At 35.4% G+C, this 15,956-nt stretch overlaps 1 protein-coding gene across 1 annotated transcript; it reads left to right on the top strand.

Moving 5' to 3' along the window:
- The first annotated feature begins 1,491 nt into the window (after positions 1-1,491).
- On the top strand, positions 1,492-15,751 carry LOC126969685 (uncharacterized). The gene is made up of 8 exons (XM_050815231.1): positions 1,492-1,636; positions 2,208-2,289; positions 7,284-7,384; positions 8,015-8,144; positions 10,866-10,921; positions 11,893-11,980; positions 14,504-14,604; positions 15,211-15,751. The coding sequence occupies exons 1-8, from the start codon at positions 1,589-1,591 to the stop codon at positions 15,340-15,342; spliced, it is 738 nt and encodes a 245-aa protein (XP_050671188.1). The 5' UTR covers positions 1,492-1,588; the 3' UTR covers positions 15,343-15,751.
- Positions 15,752-15,956: the final 205 nt, after the last annotated feature.

Below are 15,956 nucleotides of genomic sequence, written 5' to 3'. Positions count from 1 at the left end.
AAACAGATTAAAATTGGCTCTCGAAGCGCGCACCGTCGACGTCAATCGATCGGTCATTGACGAAGTGGAAACTCACCTGAACATTTTCATGTGAAGTGTAGCTGTGATATACACGGGAGCGATTTCATAGCGAACCTCGATTTATTTTAGAATTAAAAATTCTATTTTCAAAATCAAACTCTCAGTCGAACTAACTGTTCGCGCGGGGCCAAGGGAAAATTGAAATTCGTTTTTTTTTTAACATAATATTTATTTAGTCAAAATAATTAACATTATTATCTATACATTGCTGGCATCTAATAGAAAGGTCATTTATGCCTTTGCAATAGAACTGTGGTAGTCTAGAGTCTACTAACTGTGTGAAAGCATTTGTTCTGCCTCCTGAGAAGAAAATTTTTTATCACGTAGAAAATTGTACAAATCATGAAGAATATGGTAGTAAGTTGAACAAAGGTCTGGCAAATACGGAGGGTGACGAATTTATAAAGTGATCACTTAAAATCACGAGACCTGTGCGCTCTTTTGCCCTCCTCTGAAATATTTCACAACTAAATAACAAATAATTCAGTCAATAAATTTCATTACATATGACAATTGATACAATGAGCGGGCGCGGAGTACTTTATTATTATTGTATATATATGTATATATATATTTTATATTTATTATTATGATTATATTAAAACAACGTTTGCCGGGTCAGCGCTTGTATTATAATATATTGAACTTGGCTCTCATTTCACATTTATGTTTTTGATGGGATTATATTTTATTACAGAATTATAGAGGCTACATATTTATAATAGTATACAGAACAGATGTAGTTACACAGATTTTTATGAATTAATTTTTTTAATTAAACAAACATATAGACATACATACATGATCATCATCAACATCAGCCGGAATACATCCACTGCTGGATAAAGGCTTCCCTAAAAGATTTCCACGACAATCGGTCCTTCACTGCCCTCACCCAACGTATTCCGGCTATCTTGACCAGATTGTCTACCAACACTGCGTACGTGATCGCCATTCGAGGACTTTATGCCCCGACGGCCATCTGTCCGTCGAACTATGTGCCCTGCCCACTGCCACTTCACATTCGCAATAATTTGGGCTATGTTAGTAACTTTGGTTCTCCTAGGGATCTCCCCATTTCTGATTCGATCTCGCCGGGAATCTCTGAGCATAGCCCTCTCCATTGTCCTCTGAGCGAACATGAGCTTTCTCATACATACAGACAAACAGACAAATATCTTAATCCTTTTTTGTATTCGGAATTGTTTGAGGAACACACAGCGTGTATTCTTTTAACGTACTCCTACCAAATACTTTTATTGAAAATAAGTTTATAAAAACCTTAAATCTTTAACTGCAAAAATTAAACTTATTCGGAAATCAGGACTACGAGTATAAAATCCAATGAAACGTAGAAGTCGCTAGACTGTTACCTTTTTTTGTTTTTATTTGTTTGGTTTAGGTTTTGTAATCAAAGCCGACTCGATTTTGTAAATGTCACTGTTTTTATAGCTCTCGTATTAATATAATTTTATAAAGTTTATATTTTTTATAAAATTATTAAACCATGGAAGAGAATTACAAAAAGAATGTTGCCTTATACAAAATGCCAAGCGTAAGTTGGAAACTTATCTTATTTAACATCATATCTGCATGAGACAGAACACTTGTGAACCTTTTTTGTGTCACCATTGATGCTATATTTTGATCTGTACAGTACAATGTCTGTACAGTTAAATACGCCGGAGAGTTTTTGAAATGATAACTTACGTACGTGATGGAGCAGAACTATGACGTACGACTATATAAGGCTCGTTCGGTTAATGTCGGCTTGCCTCGATTTGAATAATTATATCGAATTCAAATTCAAATATTTTTATTCAAAATAGGATAAAGGATGAAATCACGTAAAATAGCCGTTAAAGGTAGAACACAACGCACTATAAAGTTCTTTATGTACTTAAAAACAAATACCGGTTCAAATTTTATTTGGTTTGCAAGACTTAGAGCTTTTCTATAGAGAGTACTTGAGACTTTACTTTCGTAAACTTTGGCTGAGTGTAAGCACTGCATAATCTATGATTTCATTTTTAATCAGTCATTTGACAGCTGAAATTATGCTAGGCTTAAGCTCAGAATATGTTTATATGTACAATATATTACATGTCTATTCTTTCGAATTCCAGATTTATCCAAAACAAACGATTGATACGATCCATCGAATGGAAGCGCATCAAAATGTACTCGGCGTATTATTTTTCCATAACGGTCAGTGAATATAAAATCTTCTAAATATGCTTTAATTTATACGAATGTGTGGTTAAGGTATTACACACTATAGACTAGCTATATCAACAACATTTTAATGTAAAAATGTTAACAAAAAAAACATCGGCTTCAAAACACTCGACACAACGACTCCAAAAATTAAAATAATCGTAACTAGAATAAGATTTAATTAATTAGATTGTATAAAAATACGCAATTATTTTTATACTTTTTAGTGCACATTATATCTATTGTTTCTGAATAGTGTTTTTGAAGGCGGTTGTTTTTTTTTATTTTTTTTTTATTTTATGATTTTTAGTGAATTTGAAGTACACTAACTAACAATTTGTCTAAATATGTAGATATACAAAATTTTCAATGCAGCAATGAACGTAAGTACTTTGTAATTTGATTACAGACAGTGATCCGTTACTTTGTCATGGATTCCGTAATCAGAACCTAACCAAACTATATTTGAATTATATGATTTCCAATAAAAAAAGAATCATCGAAATCGGTTGGCGCGTTATTGAGTTATTCGTAAATTTATCATCCACTTTGCTATACGTATGTATAGCAAAATTTAAAACTTTTATGGTTTTCTTATGGATTCCACTGTCAGATCTGGACCAAATTACAATGGGACCATTCGGGAAGCACCAGCTTTCAAATAAATAAAGAATTATCAAAATCGATTCACTCAGTCAAAAGTTATGAGGTAACAAACATAAATAAAAACCGACGAATTGAGAACCTCTGCCTTGTTTTGAAGTCGGTTAAAAACAGACTAGTTTTATTAGTTTTCAGATGATTTGTTTAAAGGAACTAACTATGTTACTGTCACTCTAAGGGATCGACATCTTTTTTCGAATTCTCTTCGGCGTATAGACTAAGCTGCTACAACTTTCTTTCTAATCTTGGCCCTAATAACGTTGCATAGAATTTCATTGCTTGGCTCTTAATTCAAGCATTGTCGTTGGTTTATGTATGTTAGCACGATTTTACACGAGATTTCTATCTGACTTCCCCATAAAAATAAATCTGCCGCGGTTATGTCAAGACTCCTGGGTAGCCATGTAAATCGCCTCTTCGTAAAATCAGTTTTTCTTTATATAATACTAGCTGTTCGACAGACGTTGTTCTGTACTAAATTAAATACTGATTTTTTATGAATTTGTCTATAATATTTCATAACATCAAGAATTATTGCATTATGCAGAACTGTCAAACCGTGCGTCAATAAATTCTCTCATAGAAATTAATATGTCCATACAAAACAAATATTGGAAATATAAATAATTAGGTGTGGAATTTCGTAAAATCCGGCCTTAGCTGACCTAATATTCCTACCAAATTTCAAGTCTTTAGCTCTAATGGTTCCAGAGATATCGTGATGAGTGATATACGTGGAAATCTCTGATATATATAGATATTATAATTTACCTGTATGTTAAAAATTTGTGATTGACTTCTTGTTCGTAAAACATATTAGGTAATCGTATATTGTTGTACCGCTAGGACTTAATTTACACTGGCTTTTATACATTTTATATATTTTGTTATGACAATAAAGATATTTTAAAATTGTAAGAAATTGTCTTTAAGGACTAGCAGAGGCTTGTTAGAGGTGTAGCAAATGGCTCCATCTTGCTGATTTTGATTAAAGATTACAATATCATCCACAGTCATCACATACACAACAGAGTTGACAGTAACGGTATGGCCGCGAAAATACCTAAAATATAGGTGTCCAATGATTCTTTTTGCTGAAATAACCGCCCATATAATTATTACCTTTCACGTGTGAGGGGATCGATAATGTTTAGTTTTGGGATTTACGCTGCTCCCGTATCTACAATTCTGTTTGTTTACGTGCCTGTTGAGATTGAAATGGGCTTCGTTGAACAGGATGTTGTCAAAGGTCTGGAAGCGATTTAATATAGTTTCAGTATACAATTTCCGTAAGATTAATTCTTGCACTAACTAAAATATATTGTATGAGTGTAATTTCAAAATACACTCGATATACAGATGTGCGTCTAGGTATTCCTAATTCAGTCGAATGCTTGCGTGTCGATAAGGCAGTAAAGTCCTCGAATGGCGACCACATACCGGAAGACGCAGTCTTGGTAGACCCCCACAAGATGGACCTACGATCTGGTCAACATCGCCGGAATACGTTGGATGAGGGCAGCGCAGGACCGATCGTCGTGGAAATCTATGGGCGATACTTGCGGTGTTCCCGGTACAGTATCCTTTATGAAGTTATACTTCTCTAGGCGCGTTATGATAAAATTATGAGAGTGAAATTTTAAGATGCATGCGCATCACTGTAACATAAATGTAACTGGGTGATGTTTTTCCTAAAATTTTCTTACGTTGCGACGTTCGTTATTTTGTTTTTGGTTTCTTCGTCCATTATTAGGACAGGCAAAGAGTTCAAGCCCATACATCCGTATTCGTTATTTAATAATTAATTGTCAAAGCCATCTGAGCAAGTTTTTAACAATATTGTTCTTTCTATAAACGTAGAATAGCAGGAGCAATAAATAATTTTAAGGATTTTTGCTTTGTTACGCCAAAGAAGTATAACTTCTTGCCTACATACATAAGTACAAACACACTTTTTTTATCATTAATCCAGTTATTAAGTAAGACCCACACAAAAATAATATAGGTCGAGCCTATTTCACTATTAAGACTGGCTATTAGACTATAAACCATAATCGAGATCGGAAAAGGCTGTATCGCAGAAATTATCCCTACCTATAAAATTATAAATGTGAATGTAAGTTTGTCTGTTACACTTTCACGACTAAACCACCGAATCAATTTTGATCAAATTTAGAACAGAGATAAACTAGAGCTTGAAAAAAGACGTAGGGTCCATTTATTGCAAAAAAATAAATGGAGAACTTTGTATTTAGACACTTGATAAGAAATAATTTATAAACATTTGTTCGAGCATTTTTGAAACCTACATCGGGATAAAATAAGAGATTAAAGTTCACAGGGACATACTATTAAAGAGACTGTCCACAATGACAAGGCATATGGGCTGTATCATAGAAGAGCGGTGCCAGCAGCGGAAAGAGGAGTTTCTATGTGTATTATTTAATAAGTATCCAAAAAGATAAAAATTAACTATTCAAAGCGGATGAAGTCGCGGGTAAAATCTAGTAATTAAATAATTTATAATATAAACAATGTCGGTCGCGGCACCAGTCAGAGTTGTGATTGCATAATTACTTTTAATGGTGCGATAAGCCGTAGATCGCTCGCAGAAAATATTGATGATAGAACAAAAAAATGTTCTACAGTATTATACTAAGCCTGGCTATAGATACTGTTACATTTAAAAATAAACAAATTTAGAATTTAGAATCTGTCATTTTTATATGATTGTTCATTGAGGTTTCTCATTTTGGCGCCAATACATTGTACAATATTTTGCAATGTTAAAATGGAGTGAGGTGATAAAGAGCACCGAATCGCTGTGATTGCATTACACAAAGTAGTAAAATGTTTATGTACCGGGCTAATAATAGGTACAATGAGACCTTCTCTGTTTGTGACAGAAAAAGATCTGGCCGTCCACGTAGCGTTCGTACGAAATAGTTAAAGCAGTAAGGGAAAGAATTCGAAGAAATCCTGTCCGAAAGCAAAAGATATTATCTCGGGAGATGAAGAACCATGTCACGTATTTTAAAAGATGACTTATTAGTTATTACTCACAGCCTATAAGAGACATACTGGTCATTTCTTAACTGATAATTTAAACAAGAATAGGGTAAAAAAAACGAAACAATTACTGAAGCGGTACGCAAAGGGAGGTCACAGAAATTTTTTATTTACAGATGAGATTTTTTTACAATTGAGCAACATTTTAACAAACAAAATGACCGTATTTATGCTCAAAGCTCTAAGGAAGCTCCCCAATTAGTCGACAAAGTGCAACAGACTGAGCCATACTTTTGTGAAAAAGGTATCAACACATCGACACAAGTGTATCAAGATACCATTCTTGAGAAGATAGTGAAGCCCCTTTACAACACCATGTTCAATAACCAAGAATGGTCCTTCTAGCAAGACTCGGCGCGGGGTCATAAAGCTCGGTCTACGCAGTCTTGCTTAGAAACGAACGTTTCGGACTTCATCAGAGCTGAATACTGGTCGTCACCCAGTCTCGATCTTAATCCGCTGGATTATGTTTTATGGTCGGATACGACTTGCTCTAAACGCCATGATAATTTGGAGTCCCTAAAACAGTCCGTACCGTATTGGCAGTGAAGAATTTTCCTATGGAAAGAGTGCGTGCTTCTATTAATAACTGGCCTTATCGTTTAAAGGACTTTATTGTAACCAATGGAGACCACTTCGAATTAGCTTTTTATATTTTAAATTGTTTTATATTTATCTATTAAACTAACACACTTAAAAGAAATTAATGTTATTTGCAATAGATTTTTTTTTTCTATGTTTCAGTATTTATGGCAAGTCTAGGTAGAACGTATCAATATCTACAAATACTGTAGTTAGTACATCATCCAACTACTGTAGTTATGCCACTATGACTACTCTTTTACATTTTTAAAGTTCATATAAGTGCCGACAATAATCAAACCATATTATTTATACCTCTGTATTTATCCTTATCACATTAAATGATATTTTATTAAAGACCGTTTCAATACCAGTAAAACGCTTTTAAAATTATTCAAAGAAGACATTTCATTTAAAAGATATTACGAATTCAACTAAGAGAAATAAAACTCTTATGTTAACAAAAATAAAACTATAATCCGACTTAGTAGACTTTCCCCTACAACGAGATCGGTATCTAAGCGAGTGAAACCGCGGGGCATTGCTAGTACTAAATGAAGTATGAAAAATACCACATTATTAAAAAAATATGTGTGCGACGCGTGATTCCTTGCTTAAAGAAGCGGACTTTACACTTACTTTTACACATAGGTACTTTACTTTTGTTACAGATTTGCTGGAACTGTCTACATTGCCTGAAGCGATGACTCAAGCCCTTTCATTCAAACTCCCTACAATCGTTCAATGTTTCCGAAGAGCTGTCCATGAAATCGTAAATATTTTTCAACCAATACCATACATTAGTAAAGGTATACATACAAAACAGGTAATCTATAGGCGCCTTTGACGAAGGACGTACCCATAGGTATATCGGGTAGGACTGATCGGCCAACATCTATTTTTCACCCACCCCTAAATATTTGATTTTTGACAATTTTGTTTAATTTTTTTTTTGTTATGATTCAGCATAAAAATTAAACACACACTTCAAATTTTCACCCGTCTACAATTTTACACCTATTGTTGTTTCGCGATTTTAATATTATTCTATTCCATCCATAGATACGGAATAGAGTTGCAAGATGGCAATTGAATATGATGATTATTGTATTACAATGAATTTTATTTGGATAGGTCTGAGAATCGGACGGTATCTATTTTTTATACCCCAACAATTTTAATTATTGGATTTTTTTTTTTTTTTATAACTTTATATGGCAATACAACATTTGCTGGGTCAGCTAGTATATAATATGAATCATGCAGCGTCGCTTCATTCTCTGTCACCACCACCAATACGTGTTAGTTGTACGGCTTTTGACCCGTACAAGTACGTACATTTGGCTTTTACACTATTTGATATTAGTAAAATCTAATATATTTTGTTTGGCATGGCCATCAGGATATTTTGGATGACTTTATGGCGTTCCGAATCGCGACAGCTTCGTTGGAAATTCTATTAATTGGTGACAAGAGTTTCTCAGCGTGCGTGGTTCAAACATTTCCGAAAAAAAGGAAGCATTCATCCCATCGCTTTTAACGATAAGCGTAACGCTACGTGTCTAAAGATGTAAGTAATTTATTAATGAATTTCTATAAAAAGAAAGGTGTGCGTACTTTTGATGAGAAAACATCGTGATCATCTATGCTGATAATTTTTTTATATATATTCGTAACAATCACCGCGACACGAGAATTTTATATATTAGATAATCAATATTAGTTAGTAGTAAGTAATAATTGTTACGACCTAGCCGTCTACAATAATATTTATTAACTTTTATTTTGAGTTTCCATTTCCTTATTATATTCAGTAGTCGAAGCACTTGTGGCTGTAATCGCGACCGCCGCCTTCTTGAAGGTAGCTACTAAAACTCAGTGTTGGGTTATACCCTACTAACATGCTGAGTAGCAAACCTCTTTGGGAAACTGCAAACACCACCTTATTATGTTAATCTAGAATAAGCCTTACTTTAGTTTTTTCCTTGGGCCTTGATGTATATATTAGTTTTAATTAGATTAGGCTTGTATATTTTATTCGTAATTATTTACCTGTTTATGTTTTTTTGTTTATTATATTATGTTTTCCTGTATTTGTAGTGTTTGCTCCAAATAAAGATATGTTTACTTACTTAACTATAATTGAGTGTAAATTACTCTGGTAAATTTTTATTCTTACTGATCGCGTATATATCGCTTGTAATCGACTCGAGCAAACTTTACTCGAAAGAGCGTTACATAGGCACGCGTGATGGCTCAGTATTATTAAATATCCAGAATATAAATGCAATAAATTTACGTATCACGAGGCGGGTTAGGGCGTAGCAGCGTCAATCTGATGTGCCTATAATAATTATATGATAACAACTTGGATATCGTCACCATCATCTGGATATCTGGCGTTCCACCACAGTGCGGTTTTCAAGGAACTTTCTTCCACAACCAAGCTGTGGAATAATCTTCTGTGTGCGGTGTTTGCAGGACGATACATATCTATCTACATCTAGGGTACTTTCAAAAAAAGCGCGTACACCTTTCTAAAAACACCGGCAAAGCTTCTGTGATTATTCTGGTGTTGCTAGAGAATGTGGGTGGGGATGGCCACTTAACACCAGATTACCAAAAAGGTAGCTCTAATTGTGTTGTTTCTACGATGACTTGCAATAATTCTTTTTTTATAACAATAAGGCACGAGACATTACCATGCAGTGCTTCTCAGGATTCTTGAAAAATCCAAAAATTCTGAGCGGCACTACAACTGCGTCACCTTGAGACATAAAATGTGAAGTCTCATTTGCCCAGTAATTTAATTTCTCTAGCTACAGCGCCCTTCACCCCGAAACACAATAATGTTAATACATTACTGCTTCACGGCAGAAATAGGCGCCGTTGTGGTACCCATAATATAGCTCGCATCCTGTGCAAAGTAGCCTCCCTGGTGAATTATGAAGAGTAATTATTCTATTTCGCTGCAGTGTCTATGTAAAACAAAAAAAATTGTCAAAAATTTGGAATTTTCGGCGCGACATCTTGCAGCAGACGAAACACGATATAATGGCGCGAATGCCGCCAATCTCGTTGCTTTCAGAAGAGGAATTGTCAAACTATTAACCTTGAGTAGTTCCATAAAAAGCCGTAAATTTTCGTTGCGCTAGTGCTGTGTCAGTGAAGTTAGTGGATACGAAATTGACACTCGCCCTCGTAAGAGTAAAAGTGTTCTGTGCACTCACCGCTGCCTCAGCGTCGAGCTGGAGATCGTGTTGCTTAGAGAATTGCACTGCTGATTGTTTTTGTTTGGATAGAACAATTATCATAATTAAATATTAATATTTGTTGATCTTTATCATCGTTGTTTACAAGGATCAAAACTAATTGTCTGGGTTTTTTATACTCACGAATATGAACACCTTTCATAACCGGACCAACTGTGAAACAGCGGCGTAGCTACCGCCGTATCTGCAATAACAATTATACAGGGTCTCCGACGTGCGAAAGTAATAATTAATTTAAACCTTTGCTGCTTGCCGAAAAAAGGCAAGGAGAGTGTATATTTAATTTGAATTGTTTGGTAAAAGTGACAGGAAGATAATTAGGATGAATATATATTTCTTTTAATATTATGCAAACTTTTTTTTTGTGAGTAAACTTTACCTTCAAAATGGCCACCAAGCAAATTTTATACGGGACCGCGCTATGTCACGTTACGCCACTGCTGTCACATAACAAATCAGCTATATTATCACACAATAGTTCTATACGACTAGAGGATGATGCAAAGAGGATGTAAATACTACGTAATAAGATGCTGAACTGCCTAAGTAGGTACCTACAAATTGAAATTTAGTTAAACGTGCAGTCATATTACATAAGTTTGAAATACATAGTAGTAATTACAGTAAGGCGATTGGGTACCAAGTATTACAATCCGGCTAAATTTAAAAGCGAACAGTTGCTTAAAACGTAGTGGATTTCGGGTATCTCCGCTTTTTACAAGATTATAGCCATCATCTGTTAAACTATCAATGACTGCACGTTTCATACAATCGAGTGAATAGCTTTTATCTTAGAGAGTTTCGCTGCTAAAATTATATGAAACAGCTGTGACACCCTTCGAAAATTTGGATAGCGATAAAATAGTAAGCCAATTAATATGTGATTTTCAAATTTTCAGTGTACGAGACTTTAATGTATACATAAACAATACTATATTATGTAAATTAAGTACCTACTTAATAATTGATTATAAATTATAATGAAAATTTTAACAAACTTGCTGAAAAACTACAACGACGAAAGGCTCGTTCGAACTGTAAGTATTAAATATATATACGTATAATGACGTCATTATATAATAATTGTGTATATTATAAGTCGCGAAATTACGGCCATTTTGAACCGACTTTAAAAAAGGAGGAAGTTCTGAATTCGAAGGTATATTTTTTTTATTTTTGTAACCTCATAACTTTCGACTGGGTGAACCGATTTCGATGATTTTTTTTATTAGAAAGCTGGTGCTTCCCATGTGGTCCCATTGCAAGTCAATTAATCTAGATCTGACACTGGCATCCATGAGAAAACCATACAAGTATGTTTAAGTATGTGAACGACATCACACATCACACGATTTCGATTATTCTTTTGTTATTAGAAAAGATGTCCTTCAAATATAGTTTGATGAGAGTTTGGTGAATTCTGACTAAAGGAGCCATGACAAAGTAACGAAACTCTTCAATTCTTACTTCGATACTCAGGCGAATATTTTCGGATATTCTATCCGGATGTTTGAGTCACCTACGGTAACGTCGTAATGGTCAAGTAACTGTCGTAGTCGAATATGATGATGATATAGATGATCAATGGAACTCCTTACCGACTTACAGTAAATGCGATCAGTACAGGTGCGATCTGTGAAATAATTTCAAACTGTCTGATATCAAATTGCAATATGCTTACGTTCATTGCTGCATTGTAAAATTTAGTAGGTCTATACAATATATTCAGATAAATTAGTAGTCATCATTAATCAAAAAATAAAAAATTAATTATAAAATACAACCGACTTCGTTGCTCGACAAAAGCTCCCCCCAAAGATATCCACGACGATCAGTCCTGCGTTGCCCTCAGTGTAGAAAAAAGATTACTTTTACCTTCTACCGTGGAAGACGCAGTGTATGTAGGCTTCCCACAAGATGGTCCGATGATCTGTTCAGGATCGCAGTTATTATTTGCATAAATATATTAAAATAAGCTACTAAAAATTAATAAGCTATGAAATTACAGACGGCATCTCTGAACGAGATAAATCCAATAGTGGACAGAATTATGGAGGATGACTCCGTCGAAGGTGTTATAATGGCGAACAATGAAGGTATTAATCTATCCATATTTATCTTTCTTAATGAGGCCGAAAGAGCTAGTTACTCAAATTACTTGGCAAATGAGATAACATATCATATTTCTTAAAGTAACGAGCGCAAAATGTGACGCCGCGCCGCTTAGAATTTGTTTTTTTTTATAAAAGAGGGGGCAAACGGGCAAGAGACTCACGGGATGGGGAGTGGTGAGGCATTCTCCCATGGACATCCGCAACAACATGTGTCAAGAGATGTTTTGCCGGCCTTTATGGTGGGACTATGCTTTTTTCTTGAAGGTCCCTAAGTCGTATCAGTTCGGGAAAACAGCAGCCGGTAATTGATTCCACAAAGTGGCTGTGCGAGGCAAGAAAATTCTTGCAATACGTCCGGTTGTGGAATACCAGACGTCAACGTGATACGGGTGGTATTTAGCATTTTGTCGTAATGTCCGGTGTTGGAATTCGGCCGATGGAATCAACCCGAACAGCTCCTCTAAGCACTCCCCAGTAATGTGGTAGAAGATGCAGAGGGAACCCACATCTTTACGCAACGCCAAAGAATCAAGCCGTATTTTTAGCCGGGTATTTTAAGAATCTTGAGCAGCACTGCATTGTAATGGTCATGGCAAATCATTTATCATACAATGAAACACCTCTTTTTTTCTAAAAAAAAAAGTCCATAACATAGTGTTTTAATTCTTCACAACTACCACTGTCCAGTCCCGTTGAGACTAAAATATCTAGTGTTTTTGTAATTATACCGGCAACCACAACCTTCAAACACAGTAGTTGTAAGACTAGTATCGGAAAATCTGTATCCGGAAGACTTTTATATAGCATGAAAACGCTCCTGTGACTTCTTGCAGGATACAGCATATAGCAGGAAAATGTGGGTGACGGTGATCACTTAACTTTAGGTAACCCGTATGCATATTTTATTGGGTAATATGTTCGCTCTGGTAACATAATCTCTGAAAATGTACAAAACTAAATATGTACCATGGACAACATTGATTCATGATACACTTGGCTGATAATTCTTTGAAAAACATAAAAACAGGTTTATATTTGATCGCAATAGATTGTTTGACAAATGGTGGACAATCAGTGTCTAATAAAATTATAACTGTTACGTAGAAATTTTATGTTCAAGCGAATTTTTGCACCTACCTACTTATTTATAATGATTGCAGGAAAATAACCTTAAGGTGGGCACCACTGAATTTTGTCGATACTAATCCAAAAGGATTGTAAAAACAGAGCGTTGCCGGCCTTTAAGGAAGGTGTACGCGCTTTTTTTAAGGTACCCATGTCGTATCGTCCCGGAAACACCGCACATGAAAGCTCCTCACACAGGTTTGTAGAACGTGGAAGAAAGCTTTTTGAAAATCGCACTGTGGAGGACCGCCACACATCCAGATGATGGGGATGATATCCTAATTTGTGGCGTGTCGTGCGAATGTGGAATTTGGTGCCAAGAATCAGGTGAAACAGCTCTTTGGAGCACTCCCCGTTATAAATGCAGTAGTTGACACACAATGAAGCAAAGTCTCTACGCAACGCCAAGTGATCCAGCCGTTCACAGAACACTGGGTATCCGACGATTCGAGCTGCTCTGCGTTGCACAAATGGATCAAGCCAACCAGTATCAATTGAGGTGCGCCAGACTTGATGCCGTGCTCTATTTATAATTCCCAGTTTCTTGGCAGCTTTGTCTTTGCCCTCTTTGATGGCCACGGAATTGGCAATGGCTCGAGATTTCGAGACCCAGTATTCCGATACTAGGCGAGGCTTTAAGGGAAGTGTTGTCGAAGAGAAACGACAAATGGGGTTTTTAATGGTAAACGCGCAAACTTGAGTCGTTTGGGTTTAATTTAGCCCATTTCGTGAGATTCTCGAGAGAGACTCGATAGAAGGCATAAGTTTCTCCCGGCACTGGTCGACGATTTCCCGAGAGAGACCTGCATGGCCGGTGAATACGGCATCACCAGTGCTGTCGCCTACATAGAAATGTATGTTGGAGGTGTCTAACATATCATTGATATGCAGAAGAAACAGTGTGGGAGATGGCACACAGCCTTGGGGCACTCCAGCGTTCACGGGCTTCGGGCTCGAGCAATAACCATCCACAATTACTTTTATGCTGCGCCCAGTGAGGAAGCTGTAGGTCCACTTGCATAAGATCTCGGGAAGCCCCAATGATGGAAGTTTGGAGAGAAGTGGCTTGTCCCATACTCGATCAAAGGCCTTCGCTATATCCAGGCAAACTGCCAGGCCTTCCCCCTTAATTTCGGTAGCCTATCTATGTGTTAGGTATACCAGAAGATCGCCTGCCGACCAACCATGGCGAAAGCCATACTTCGATCGTTGATCAACTTCCAAACAACCTTTTATGTATACCAAGAGCTGGCTGTTAATTATGCTCTCCACTTAAAAAAAAAACAACCAAAAGTTGCACGCTGTCGACTGCCTGCGACGCATAGCAAATATGCTAAGGTTAAGTTACGTGCCTTTTTACTTTATGTGAATCAATTTCAGGTGAGCCCATACTGACGAACATGCATCTTATGAACGCAACAGCCTATAGTCTTGCAATGCATCGTTTAGGCGTAATGGTACAGAACTGTGTCAAGGAAGTGGTATATTCCTACATTATTCTTATTATTATATTTTAGGCTTAATGTTTTTTTGACTTGTTAGTTGAACTACTTATTTTGAACGGTTCTGTACATAATATGTATACAGTATGTATATATCATTTTATTTATGGAAGAGGAGAACTAACGAGCGTAATGGTTGGTGCTAAGTGATTACCGCTGTCCACATCCTTCTGCTACACCATAACAATTACAGGAGCGTTGCCAGCCTTTTAGAAAAATATGCGCGCTTTTTTTGAAGGAACCCATGTCGTATCACATCATTGAAAGAACCGCACAAAGAAACTCATTCTACTGTATGGAAAAAAACGTACGTGGAAAAAAGAAAAAAGTCCATATATTCAGACATTTTTCGTAGCTTTTTATGTATTGCTTCTTCATTTTTCTTTTTTTTTTTTATTAATTTTTACTTATACTTTTTTTTTACTTTATGCTGAGTTTAGTTAGTAATCGATATAGATGTCTAACCTCAAAAAACAAGGTCAAACTCCTGTTTGTACTTTCTAAAAGTTTGTAGATATTTAATCTAATAGACGCAGTTTTCTTAAAAATAAAGTAATAATGAAGTGAAATTTATACACTTTTCAGAATCCATTCGACGAAGTCATGGTACTGCGAGTTAATACAAAGAAAGTAGAAATAATGACGGCACCTCATAAAGACTTCTGTATTATAATTGTACAACATTCTCGTAGCAAAGTCAAAGAAAAGCCGAAATAAATAACTTTATTTCAATTCGTTTATTTATATAATCAAAGTAACGGATGTAGGTACCTAGGTTAAGATCATTAATTTTTATGGGATCAAGTTATTGTTAACCTTCGCAGAGGGTATCTTCCGCAATACCACCCCGTTAACATCGCAATGCACCAGTCACTAACAATTTACATTTGCACAAGCATAATATTAGCAAAAAAAATTGTGCTTTACACGATAGACGTGAAAACTTTATAAGCGCGGGGTAAATACATCCTAATTACGAAACGCATTTTACTTTTTGGGTATAATTATTGTCGTCTATCTTCTTATCGTCAATTTTGATAAAATGTATTAAACGTAGTGTTTTAAATTGTTTATGAAATGTATTATTATTTATTGATCTAATAAAAATTACTTATAACCAGTTTTAGTTTTGAGTTTCTTAATCATTATTTAAAAATTAATTTGTCATTTTAATGAAAGACAAACCGACCTATAAACTATTTAAGTGAACTGTGGTGAACATCATAGAAAATAGTTGAACAAATAGGATTTTATTTTAACTATTTTTCCAACATGAAATTATTGTTTTATATTTCGTTATAATTTATTAATAGGTTAGCATATAAATCAAA

This window comes from Leptidea sinapis, chromosome 19 (genome assembly GCF_905404315.1).
Source record: "Leptidea sinapis chromosome 19, ilLepSina1.1, whole genome shotgun sequence".
Taxonomy (NCBI): domain Eukaryota; kingdom Metazoa; phylum Arthropoda; class Insecta; order Lepidoptera; family Pieridae; genus Leptidea; species Leptidea sinapis.
Note: the sequence above shows the minus strand (reverse complement) of the source record. Positions and strands in the feature narration are given on the sequence as shown.